This window comes from Apteryx rowi, unplaced genomic scaffold, assembly GCF_003343035.1.
Source record: "Apteryx rowi isolate R43461 unplaced genomic scaffold, aptRow1 scaffold_27, whole genome shotgun sequence".
In the NCBI taxonomy this organism is placed as follows: Eukaryota; Metazoa; Chordata; class Aves; order Apterygiformes; family Apterygidae; genus Apteryx; species Apteryx rowi.
In genome coordinates this window covers 3,060,724-3,073,649 of record NW_020449085.1, presented here as the reverse complement: position 1 = coordinate 3,073,649, position 12,926 = coordinate 3,060,724, and the positions used below count along the sequence as shown (strand labels likewise).

The 12,926-nt window shown below is 50.7% G+C and overlaps 1 protein-coding gene across 1 annotated transcript in view; it reads left to right on the top strand.

Annotated features, from left to right (window-relative positions):
- The window catches only part of SNUPN (snurportin 1), an 11,111-nt gene extending 1,063 nt beyond the window's left edge, over positions 1-10,048 (top strand). The window contains exons 2-9 of the mRNA XM_026068373.1: positions 239-398; positions 1,042-1,146; positions 1,485-1,581; positions 2,251-2,348; positions 2,732-2,809; positions 4,697-4,777; positions 8,958-9,309; positions 9,479-10,048. Coding sequence (XP_025924158.1) covers positions 239-398; positions 1,042-1,146; positions 1,485-1,581; positions 2,251-2,348; positions 2,732-2,809; positions 4,697-4,777; positions 8,958-9,287 — 949 coding nt within the window. The 3' untranslated portion in view covers positions 9,288-9,309; positions 9,479-10,048. The remainder of the gene's footprint in view (positions 1-238; positions 399-1,041; positions 1,147-1,484; positions 1,582-2,250; positions 2,349-2,731; positions 2,810-4,696; positions 4,778-8,957; positions 9,310-9,478) is intronic.
- The last annotated feature ends 2,878 nt before the right edge of the window (positions 10,049-12,926 follow it).

The window sequence follows — 12,926 nt, the reverse complement described above, 5'->3', positions numbered from 1 at the left end:
GGCGGGGAGGGGGGCGGCCCGCGAGCCCGCACGTCCTGGCGCTCACGGCGGCTGTGGGCAGTTGCGGTCACTGTGCCTTCTCCTGTGTTATTTGGCGGCGGAGGCGTGGCTCTGTCCCTGCTGCTCCGGGTGTGACTGCCCTCCAAGGAGCGAGCTGGGCCTTGTTACTGAGTGCGGAGGGGCAGGTACGTGATCCCCTGCCTACCGCGGAGGGAAAGCGCGGCTGTCTTCTCYGCAGGAGGCGACTGGACTATGTGAACCATGCCAGGAGGCTGGCAGAGGATGACTGGGCAGGGGTCGAGAGTGAGGATGAAGAGGAAGAGGAGGAAAAAGATGCGAATGAGGAAAAGATGGATGTGGATGTTCCTAGGAAGCTGCCCAAGCGCTATGCTAATCAGGTGAGGGGCTGTCTGCAGCCCCGTGGCAGGGGTGGGGGTGGGATTGTAGGGCTGGGCAAGGTGAAGGACATGGTATGGATAAGGCTGGGGCGGGGGAGGGCTGCAGTGAATATATTCCTGTGAGGTGCTCTCTAGGTGATGGCTGTGTTGGGGCTGACAGCAGTGCATCCTAGTTGGGTGCACAGTGTAGAACCCTGCCTCATTTCTGTCATCTTTGAGACATACTATCTTCAAAAGGAGGACAGGCTGAGATGGATTGGCTGGGTGCTTTGAGAGATTTCAGCTCAGCTAGAGACATTACATCCCACTGTGCAGTACTTGATTAAAGATTCCATCTCTCCCCTCATGTGGGATAGCTGAGAAGGAAGGGAAACCTCAGCTGATAGGTGTTTTTAGCCTTGGCACTATATTGGTTCTAAAAGACATAGAGGCTCCGAGGTGTTCATAGGAAATCTAAGGGATCTGAAGAGGTTGACTTATTTAGTCCCTTTGGTCCTAATATTTAGGAATYTCTAAGGTCTGCCACATATTTAAAATAATAAAGCCTTCTTGCTTTGTTCTTGAGCTGTGAGTTTTCCATAACTTCAGGAGAGCTGCTACTAATTGTTTTTTTCTTGTGTGTGTGTGTGTGTGTGTTTCTCAGCTGATGCTGTCTGAGTGGCTGGTAGATGTCCCCTCGGATCTGGAGCAAGAGTGGGTTGTAGTGGTGTGTCCCATAGGGAAAAGGGCACTAGTTGTGGCATCCAAGGTAAGTGACAGCAGTGGTGAAGTCTCACCACCCGAGAAAGGATCTGGATGTGTCTGTCATATCACCACTGCGCCAACAAGCCAAAGGCTGACCTGTGCGTCTTGCCTGCCTTGTGCTGTGGGAGCTGTGTGGGGGCAAAACGCTGCTTGAACTGAAAGAATTTGGGCACTGGGAGATGTGGTAGTAACAGAGCCGTATCTAACGGTCAGTACTGCTCTCCTCTGACAGGCTGCTGGGAGCTGGCTGTAATGGAGACGTGTTTCAGAGCCTTGGGTGCAGAACTGTGGCACGAGAGCAGGGAGGCTGCCTTGACTTTTCTCTCTCCCATTTCCTTGCAGGGCTCAACAGCAGCTTATACCAAGAGTGGATTCTGTGTCAACAGGTTCCCATCCCTGCTGCCGGGGGGGAACCGGCACAATTTGCTAAATGACAAAGGTAATGGTCTGAAGAAGCATTTGAAATAGGTGGAGGAGACCAGCCTGCTTCTCCATGTGTGTGTGTGGCCTGCCTGCCTGCATGACAGGTTCAGTGCTGTTCCTCCAGGTCCCCCAGGCCCAGCAGAGTTGTGCCCCTTTCTGGTGCCAGGGGTTGTTAGCTTCAGGCCTGTTCGTGAATCCGTGGGGATAACTAGACGTGGACAATCTCGGATACCTTTATGTTACACAAAAACAACTTTTATCAGCTGCCTGGCTGACTGATGCTCTTATACCTCAACATCTTCCTCCCTCTTAAGTACCAGAACTGTATACAGTATCTTTCTAGTGACCCCTTGGTGCTGGTGTTTCTCAAGTTAAAGGATGTAGCTTTTTCATGGCCTTTCTCAGTATCCCATGCAGTTGCATTGCTTGTCCTAAGGAGGGATTATCAATGGATAGGTGGCTTATTTTGAAATGTGCCTTTGATTGAAGTTCTTGACCTTGTTGGGCTCCTAAAGCTAAGCTTTTTGTGGTCATAACTTCTGTTCAGCCCAAGGGAGTCTCTCTGCATGTCTCAGGCTTCCATCAGTGCTAGAGTTTAACACAGGAGAAATTTGATCTAGCAGTTGCCTGTTGGTTTTGGTAGTATCTGGAGCATGTCTGCATCTCCCTGTGTCTGTGTGTGCAGTTTACAGCATCTTGGACTGCATCTACAATGAGGCAAAGCAGACGTACTATATCCTCGATGTGATGTGCTGGAGGGGACACCCTGTTTATGACTGCCAGGTACTGAACCCCTCCCGTGTGCCCTGGCCGCTGTTTTGTCACCTGTTCTGTGAGCTGCTCTGCAGCCAGAGCTGGATGCAGCCCATCGTGCAGTAGGATGGATCTTCAATCTAAATGGCAGCATCTTTACAGCTTGTGGGCCAGTGGTTACTGGAATAACTGGGCAAATCTTTTGGGGTACCAGGGGAGGTAGCAGAGTTTGGGGTGCTGGTTGGYTCTACAGGGCAGAGCTGAGTCCCTAAATCTCCTGGGCAAGTGTAGAGGAATGGGGAAACAAAGTCCCCCATGCCAGGCACTCAAAAAGTCTGTGAGAGCAACAGTAGCCCGGATGCGGATTGGTGAGGTGTGGTGGATACTCACTAAGTCTCTGTCTCCTTCCCCAGTCTGACTTCAGATTCTTCTGGCTCCTTTCAAAGATCCAAGAGGAGGAAGGGCTAGGAGAGAAAAGCAGGATTAATCCAGTAAGTTCTTTCCTTCTGAGAGCAAAAGGAGAATAGTGGGGTAAGCTCTCCTGTTCAGCTGGCTTCAGCRTATTTGTTCACAAGAGGAAGCTTTTTTCTGTCTTACAGATCAGGCCTAGAAGTGTGCTTTTGTTGAAATGAGATACCATGTTCAGGATGTGAATAGAAGCACTGAATATTGCAAATGAGATGTGGTGGAGTTTTTTGTTTTGTTTTTCCCAGCCAAAGTGCTGAGGGAGATCAGACTGCAGGGTATCAGCTAACTTCCATGCCATTTTTAGCTTCCCCTTGAAATGGAATGGAAAACCAGTGTGGTTTCTGCAGGGACAGTCTTGGTGGCAGCCTGACTACAAGGGAATTATCTTTTTATAGTCTCATGGGCTCCCAAAGCAGGGCTGAAGGATCATAAAGCTTTAACCTTCCTTCCTGCTTAAACTAGTCATTGAATTTATAAGGATGGATATCAGTTTGCCACCTGGAGTCCCTGCTGAGCGATGATAAGCCTTCCTCTGAAGATGTAGGAGTGGGAGTCAGACCTGGCACCCACAGTAATGTGGAAAGTGATTTTTGGGGGGAGGTATCAGGAGAAGGATTTGGCAGGCTGGCTTATGGAGCGCAGTTTGCAAAGCAGGACCTGATCTCTGCGTGGCCATGCTGTGTGCTCAGACACAGCTAAGCAGAGCAGCTCCTGCGAGTTGAGCAGATAGGTCGTTAAGGGAATGAATGCTCCAGTGTCAGCAGTGAAGCTMTCAGTAGTTAGAGAACATCCTGTTTTGACTCCAAGAGGAACATCCAGAAGATGAGTACCTAATGAAGGGGGAGTCATTTCAGCTTTCATTTCCTGGGTGGAAAGGCTTGCTTGGCTGAGCCAGCAACCGAGAGCAGACATCTGTCTGCTTTGCATCCTGGCCAGAGGTCATCACTTTCTATTTTGGTTAAAGGAGTGTCTCGGGATCGGCTCCCTTGAAAGGTCCTTCCTGCAGCCTCAGATGCTTGGGAAACGGGTWTCAGAAGTATGTGGGAGCTGTGAGCCGAGGCCCTGCCATCTGCATCTCTTATAAAACGCAAAACGTACCAGAGAGGGGGTCATTTGTAACTAGGATGACTTATACACAAGATACTTGAAACAGATCATTCTAGGCACGTTAGATCTCATGCTGTCTGGGTGTTGGCAATCTCCAAGTCTTTCTTCTGCAGGTCATCTTCTGTTACTGAAGTGAGATTTCTAAAATTGCTCTGTGGAGCAATCTACATGCTTTATCCAGCATTACTGGAGAGGTGGCAGGGGTGATCTCCCAAGGCTGTTCCTACCCTGGCCTCTCTGATATTTAGGCTGATTTCTTTTTTTTTTTTTGTGGGTTTTCATGAAGAAGTTCTTGTTACTTTAGTGGGATATGATTGGCACAGCTGAACAGCTAGATCCTGTCATTTTGTCTCTAGACCCAGGGTTTGCTTAGGAGTTGCTCTCTTGAATCACCTCAAAGGTTTGCCTGTCCCAATAACTGGTCTCTGTGATTACTATGGGATGCTATGGAAAGAGATATTTGGGGATACCTATTCCTTCTGACTTCATGAGCCAGTGGTTGTACCTAGACCGTGATGTTAATAGCCATCTGCCTTTCAGCAGCTGGTCTAATTTTCCTTTAAGCCTACTTGTGCTTTTGGACCCCTGATATCCTGTGGCAGGCAAGTCAGCAGTTTTACCATGTGCTTGCTCCCTGTTCGAGATCACTGTCTAGTTACTTCATCCAGTGCCCATCCTGTCTCCCCCATGCTAGATCTCGCACTCGGAGAGTCTTAGCCACCTCCACACCAGTGCTTGATTCAGTGAATTGTCATGTTTTTGGTCATGGAATTTTCTCTTCTAACCCTCTCTTACTCTTTCAGTTCAAATTTGTGGGCCTGCAGAATTTCCCCTGCACCTCGGAGAGCCTGTGTAAGGTGCTGGCTATGGACTACCCGTTCGAGGTGAGAACCTGCAGCTGGGGGCTGGGAACTCGGGCGTGGAGACAGCCCCGCTGTGTGTCTGCCAATGCTTGGAGGGAGGCGTATCCCATTCACTTGTGAATTGTGCTCTCCCAGGGCCTGCAGGAAGCTGGCTGAGTTGTGGTGGTGCTTCTGTGTATGAAGGATGGATGCCTGTTATGCACGTGGCTGATCTGTTACCCTGTCACCAGGTACAGGCCGTGTCCAGCAAAACTAGTTAAGCAAGCACAGAGCGCAGTGACAGTGTTCCCTGTATTTGGACTGCCCTCGTTGCTGTTTACTGTTGCTCCCCTGAAAGAGGAGAGCTTGGAGGACTGTGTTAATGCAGAGACACCTAGGCTGTCTCCAGAAGCAGCATAGCTTACGCTCACATGGCAGTGTGGTGGAAGGCTGTCCTCCTTCGGGCTGAAGCTGGCACCATGTGCTGCCCCAGGTGAACTTCCGTGGATACAGGCATGAAGATCTCTCTGGTGTGCTCCATCATGTGGTGGTGTTTCTTGGGAGGTCTGCAAGGTAGACACACTGGTGCCTTTTTCTGACCTCTGCCGTAGACTGTGTGTCTTTGGTTTAGTTCGTCTGTCTATGTGCAAGGTATGTAGTTATCTTCCCTCTTGCAGGAAGGAAAGAGGATGGTGTGTTGAATTCATGCCAGTTTCTGAGGGGTTCAGGTTTTAGTGATGGACACATGGAACATAGTGGATCTGGGGGCAGGTGGCCATTGCAGAAATGGCTGGAATAGATTCAAACAGGTCTGTCCGGCTGCTGCCGCTGGCCGTGGCGCAGATGATAGTGCGATCTCTCCTTTTCGCTTCAGTGCAGAACCAGCAGCTTTCTGCCTTTGACTCATGCTGTTTCTGGCTCTTTATCAGAGGTGATCGTTCCTGCAGCAAGAGTGACTGAATGGGACACATCCATTTGCTTCATCAGCTTTAGGAGCAAGTACTCTTCAACAGTCCCTGCTGACCTGCAGAAGACAGGCTGGACAGGCAACTAGATGTGTCACCCAGTTCAGCTATGTGTGGCTGTAAGCAGTGAGTCAGAGGCTTTAATGTAAACAGCTCGGGCTGCTTTTGGTGGCTACCCTGGSTGACTTGGCACTGAAGCGGAAGAGGATGGAGGAAGCAGTGACATTCCAGCAGAATGGCAGTGACAAACATCTGGGAGCCAGAAGCTTTTCCAGTTGCTGCAGCACGTCCTGCAGAGTGCCCAGTTTCAGCCCTAAATCAGGAACAGCCTTTACAGAGGTTGCTTGTCCTGCTAAGCCAAAAGCCACCCTGGGCTCTCGCAGCCCAGTTTAGCGATTAATGTAAGTGCAGGTTTAAACCTAAGTGACACTATTTTGGCTGTGAGGGCTGACTTTGCCTTCTGTTTGTCAAAGCAGAGAGAGTCATCAAGAAAAGTTAGAAAGTCTCAGCCCCTTGCTGGTGTTGCCAGATCATGCTCTGACCACAGAACGGAGCACGCAGAGTTGTTGAGAAGGCATCCCAGGATTTTCATCTGACTTGCTCAGTGACAAATGCTCTGACTGTATCTGTAGAAACAGTCATTCCCAGCTTTCCTGAAGGAAGCTTTGTTCCTTCCTGAGGCATCTGCTCCCATGAGAAAAGGCTGAGGAGTATTATCCCACTGTGGTCAGAGCAGAARTGTTTCAGCTTGCTAAGAGAGAAAGTTGCGAAATGCCTGAGGAGGAAGCTGGAGTCGAGCAAACTCTGCCTTGCAATGCAGCTGTGATTTGCCCCAGGTTGTTCTCTGGTCAGTACATCAAGGTGTGATCCCATCAAGTGAAATGTGGTGTTTTGTGGGGTTGCTGGCTCAGAGAGACATGGTGCTGTGTTTCCRGGAACTAGAGTGAACCATGGGTCTTGTTACAGTGTGCCACAAGAGGGAGCCCAAGAAATCCTCATAAATAGCTTCCAGCACTGGGACAAAAAGAACGAAGCTTTGCAGGAGGCAAAATATAGCCTTGCTATAGATAATACAGCATAACAGAGATCTCTTTTTGCCRGGGCCCAGCAACTTGTGATGAATCATGCTAAATAAATTTGTGGAACAAGGGGAGGTTTTTCTCTGCTTGTTTGGCATGGAGTGACACATTGCTATTTAGCCTATTAAAAAGATCTTGTGTGTGTGATGGCAACAGATCCGGTCAGTGTTTTCAAAATTGGGTCTCCAGAGTTAATCTGTAACCTTAGAGTTAGGTCCTGATCCCTCGTCTGCTATATTTAGTGGCAGGTTTTTCCACTGAATTAAGTGGACTTTGGGTCCASTTGGCACTGAGTTTTAAGTGTTTCTAAAGTGGATCTTAAAAGCTACTGACCTCCTCACGGATCWGAGTAAAACAACATTTAGGTGTTCATGAAGGCTCAGGGAGCCAAAGTTTCAGAGAAGCTCCACTGTCAAGGAATCGGCATATCTTTAAGCACCTAAAATCTGAAAAGCATAGCCATGAAAAGCGAAAATCCTGCCGAGCCGGTTTCTCATCGGATTCGGTTGTATAGAGACGGTATCAGCTTTTACTGTGATGTGGCTAGCGCCAGTCCAGTGACTCAGGGTAGGGACACAGCAAGCAAATTAAATAAACTGGAAGGAATATGGGAACTGCAGTAACTTAAGGGAAATCATGGGAAGGAAGGACATGACCTGACTTCACCAGGCTGAACTCCTTTGACTTCTCCAGCTTGCAGAAGATATTTGGAGAGTCCAGAAGGCAGAAGCCTTTCCAGGCTCTGATGTTACTCAAAGACTCCTGTGGGCGCTGGGGAATCCCTCTTGCTCACCATGTGTCGTGTATCAGCTGGAAKGTGTTGGATGTGCAAGCCCTGGAGAGGGTGATGGTTTGGGAATGGGGCAAAGCAGAATCTGGCTTTTTTCAAGCCCTCCCAGGGAGGCAGGGGGAAGCTTTGTACTTTAGATATCCGGAGGGTTGGTTACATGTTACACAAGCTCATGATGTTTACTGTTCTGGTTTCGTGTTTTCCTAGGACAGGAATCCCCCTTTTGGGGATTATTTTGCAAGAACTTAACAGTGGCCAAAAGTTATGGACTGTGGTAGTGTAAGAAGCCCTACCTGCTCGGCTCGAGTCTAGCATCCCCGTAGCAGAAATGGRCATGTGCCTCTCGTTGCTCAGCCTGGTTCACAGTCCAGCACTGTAGCAGAAATCACCTTGATCTGCAGCTCAAGTTGATTCATTCGTGCCTCAGCTCACTGCCCATATAGGTGCCGTTCTGCTGTGTGTATTCTGGGGACTGGAGGCTGCAGGAGGGCCCTGGGGCAGACGGCTGGGCCTGGGAGCAACTCAGACCACCGCAGCCAAGTCTGCCACAGCCCAAAGTGAGCTCTTTTTCTCATCTGTTCTGCCCACTCAGCCACTCTTACAGGCAAATGGCCTTTAAGAGCCTACAAGGCTGTGCTAGGAGAAGCACCACCTTGAATGTTAGTCAGTCTCGCAGCAGGATCTAACCTTGCAGAGCACACCCATGGGAGGCACAGGAAGAGAGAGCTGAAAATCCTTTAGTGCAGTGGGGAAACAGGGAAAACGTCAGCCAGCTGCAGTATTGCAGAGCGTGGAAATAGTAGCGCAAGAGTTAGGGCCTAAACCTTCAACGGCCTGAGTGCCCTTAACTGTCATTGATTGCTGGAGAAGTTCTCTCTTGGGAAACATTAAGAATTTATTTTGCATAAGCAAGCTGAAAGAGCTGTAGCAGTATTACGAATCAGGGCTCCTTGGCGTCACACGCTCTGGCTAATTACTTTCCAAATGTATTATTTAAAATAATCTTAATCCAGTAAAATGGCCTTTTTGTGTGCTGCCTTATTCAGAAACCTGATGGCTTTTCTGAAGAATGGGATCATAGCAACCAGACAAAAAAGACTGATGTCAGTATGGACCAGCATAAAAAAGTTTGCCTTCGATGCTTTAAAGCATAAAACCATCCAGCAGTCATCGGACTTGTATGGAATTTGCACTGATCTTTCAGGACAGGAACTGTGCAGGTTTCCACTTTCCCTTCCCCTGTTTATTGCACTGCTTGAGAAAAGTGATCCAGCTGGTAGATTTGGCCTGTAAATGAAGAGTAGCGCTGTCATCTGGCCTTCTCTCATTCACCTGCAAAAGACTCCAGCTCTGGCCCTTTATTTGCTCTCTCTCTCTCCTTTTCGCAGGTTGACGGACTTCTCTTCTATCACAAGCAAACCCACTACACCCCCGGCAGCACCCCACTGGTGGGCTGGCTCCGGCCGTATATGGTTCCCGACATCCTCGGGCTCACTGTGCCCGCTACTTTGCTCACTGCCAAACCAGACTATGCTGGGCATCAGCTCCAGCAGATCATGGAACACAAGAAGAATAAAAAGCTGGCAGCGGGAAAGAGTCACCTGAGTAACAAGGAGGCCGCTAAGAATGGATGTTACGAGTTGGAACACTTGTCTACCCCTCAGCCAGCAAACTCTCCTGAGGGCCAGGATGAAGCAGTGAGCCAGATGGAGAATTAGGTTACTGTAACAGACTGGCTGGGTAAGGAGAGAGCGAGGGGTTACCTGGCTTCCCCAAGTCTCCCTGTCACTTGTGCTCCCTGAGAAGGGGGGGCAAGGGGAATTATTGGATGGCTTTGTTTAAAGGGCCTGAAAGTGGAATATTTTGCTCTTGAGTTTTGTTTTTTTGTTTGTTTTTATTTTTTTACCAGGGTGCTCACTTCGGTGAGGGGCTTCAACAGGATTGTCTGGTTCTTTGCTAAGGTGGTTGTCTGTTGTGGGGGGGAATAATCTGTCCAAACTGCAGGGTTCCTGATTTAGCTCCTGACCCTGTTTCTGTTAAAGTCTTTGGTGAAACTCCAGCCCAGGAACAGTGCTCAGACCTCGTAGATGCAGATCCTGCTTATAACCTGAGCACCAAAAGCAGACACTCCTCCTCAGGCCAGGAAGTTTGGGGCATTCCAGCCTTTGATCCAGCTGTTTACACTGAAGCCTTTTCAATGAAAATTTTGTGGTCAGTCTGCTTCTAGTAACAGACTTTTTTTAATGACTGCTTTGCAACAGACTTCTGTAATCYGAAGGCTCTGCTTTCCACACCCACATGTTACTGAGAAACTAAATTTCCTTGCATCGGAACTGGCCCCTGCCTCCAAGTATAGCTTTGTGCAGAACCAACGCAGAGCTCTGTTCTCTAGGCTTTTCTCAGTAGGGGGAGAAAGGAACGATTTGGTTCTTGACATTAGCACTGATGGTGCCAAATAAAAGGTTTCTCAGAAATGTAAGTTCTTGAGCATCTTCCTGCTACTTAAGGCTTGATCCCTGCTCTGTCTCACAAATATGGATTGAAAAAATGGTTATAGCACTGACTGAAACAGAGGAAATGCTTGCTCAGGTTTGATTCTTATCAGTGCATCAAGGTGCTTCAGGCCTTACCTGCTGCGTGGTCTCTTATCCCAGTCCAGGCTCATTCTGCAAGCAGTCTGTGTGCTGTTTCCCCATGTCAGCTTTATCAAGGATGAAACYCCTATATTCAACTTTCCCAAGTTTTCCAGAGAGATTAAAATGCCAGTCCCTTCTTGCAGAGCAGGACCACTCCAGAGGTGATGGGGGCAGCTGAAATATCAGGCTATAAATGGCACTGCAGAGTCTCCTCCTAGCTGCCTGTGAAAATGCCTCCATTTGGCTCTGAAAAGAAGGCCCATGACCAGGAGGCGATACTGAGAGCAGGAATGGCCCTGTGTGCAGATAGCAGGGGCACTTATATTCTGCCCTCACACCCCCATTTTTCCCAGAAAATGCTTGTTTCTGTGCCAAGCGCGTGGGTTGCTTGCGATCATCTGACTGTACAGCCGCTATTGATTATACCAGTGGGCAGCAGGAACTGTCATAACGGCACTGAAAGCTCGCTGGGGGAGAGATGGTTGGCCTGCTGCTCCCCCCTCCCCACGAGAGCGGGAGACGAAACGACACCCCAGGCCTGCGACCGAGTTGTTGTTATTCAGATGTGGCCCGAGTGTGCTGCAGGCGCCTTCCAACTGCTGGCTATATTTAGCAGGTGAAGCTGTTGGTCTGGGGGAGGAGGACAAACACCTGGACCGGCTCTCGCTGTTCGCAGCAGGCAGAGCTGGGTTTGCTGGAGGACAGCAGCGAGAACGCCGACCTGGATACAGCATCCAGCCAGAAATTGGCACGGTTTTTCTTCTGTCGGGTTGAACGCTAATTAAACCCTGAGCTGGGCATTTGGCTGTAAGATTTGTGCATCCCTTAGGGTAGCAAAAGCTGCAGCTTGGGTTTCAGCCTCTGTGCTGTCCTTCAGCAATCTTTCAAGGTCCTCTAGCAAAGGGAAGGGAGTGGGCAGGAGATGAAATACAGCTGAAGAGGGGCTTCCTTCAGCTGCTTGCTCTGATCGATGGCGGAGAGCAAGAGGGAAGCAACTGCAGCTTTCCACCCGCTCCAGATGATGCTGCATAGTTTCCCTTTTAAAAGCATGAGCTGGGTTGGAGAAATAAATATTTGTGTTACAATTCCTGCTGGAAACGAAAGCCTGTGTTTGGAGAGAGGGTGTTAAACGGAAGTCACCGAGGCCAAYGCAGTTTGTTACTGTGACTATTTTATTTGTTGGGTGCGATCCCACTCCCAGCTGTTCCCTGCCCTGCTCCCAACTGGACGAGGCAGCAGTTTCAGCCGTGGCCGGGGAGGGGTGCTGTGCGCTCCCGCTGGGTACAAGGAGCACCAGCACCCGCTGGAGGCGAAACTTTAGGGCAGAACAGATTAGCGGGCAGCTCGACCTGTAGATGTGGCCTAGGGGTGTCTCAAAGACAGAGACAGCCCTCGCGTTCGCATCCCACTCGGAGCTCAGCCCCTTCCCTCTGGCCTTTCTTCCATTTTCTCCAAGTGAGGTGCAAACGCTCTGGCTGTGGGCAAGTTGCCAACACAGTCCTCATCGGCTGCACAAAATGTCCCCCTGTCCCAGGCGGGGAGGCCCGTGTGGGCATGGCTCTTCRCGGTGCCGCTGCTCTTGCAGCCCTGCCCCCAGAGGCAGCGTGAGCTAGTTGTCGGGGCACAAAAGTGCTCCAGCGCAGGGGCTGCCTGGATGCCAGCTGGCCTCCGGCTGCTCCAGCAGCTCCCCCGAGCCGCGGCTGGCCCTAGCGGCACCTCCGGCGGAGGATCCGCTCTGGGGATCCCTCAGCCCGCGGGCTGCGATGAGCATTTTGCTCCTGCAGCGGTGGGGCCTGGGACGCTTGTCTGCTGTAACGCGATGGGATGGGAAGGAAAAGGCCTGTTGGTAGAGTTTGCTGGCCTAAGTCCTGCTCAAAGTGAAATCCTTCTTTCTGTTGCTTTGGCTGCAAACCTTTGTACTCGGCAGTGTTATATCAAACACTGTATAGAAACTTCCATGGGAGCCATTTGKCTTCCTACTCTAAGGCTGGGAAATGATAGGTACATATTTGTCCTATTTCACATTTATTGGATGTATATAATTAATAACTACGTATCTAGGCAGTGGCACCTGTCCCCAACCAGGAAATGCTGTTTAGGGATCACAGAGGAGGGAGCGCAAAGAAAGGGCTGGAAATCCTGGAGTAATGCTTGTGCAGCAGGAGTCTGCACGCCTGCCGCTCCTGCCCGGGCCCTGCCGCTGGGAAGGCTCCGCAGCGGCGGCCGATGTACYGGAGAGGGAGGACGCCTCTGCCGGGAAGGGCCAGCGGAGGCCAAGGCTCTGCTGCAGCAGGTGGGCCCGGAGGAGCTGATCCGCGGGGCACGCTGACTGCGGTCACCCAGGCGTAGCTGCTAGCGTAGCTCTGATGCGCTCGGTGCTGTACAGATGCCGAGCAACGAGACTGATGTTTTTGCCCCGGAAAGCTTTGTTTTTAAGACGTGCCTCCTGGGGTTGTATCTGGTGGTGGCCTTGTAGAAATACACAGCGCGGCCTCTGGATTTTCTCCCTTGCCCTGGACGAAGGTGTTCTGTGTCAGCCTCCCCCAGCCCGGAGAGCAGAGCCCGGAGGGGCCTTTTCCAGCTCGCCCGTCCGCCCTTTCCTTGCGGCTTTGCCCCGCTGGGGCCTTGTCCCTTTCGCGGCCGTCCGCAGGCTCCAGCGCGCCTGCCGAGGGCTCGGTGCCGCGGGGCCGGCGGGGGCCGCTGCGGACGGGGCCGGGCGCC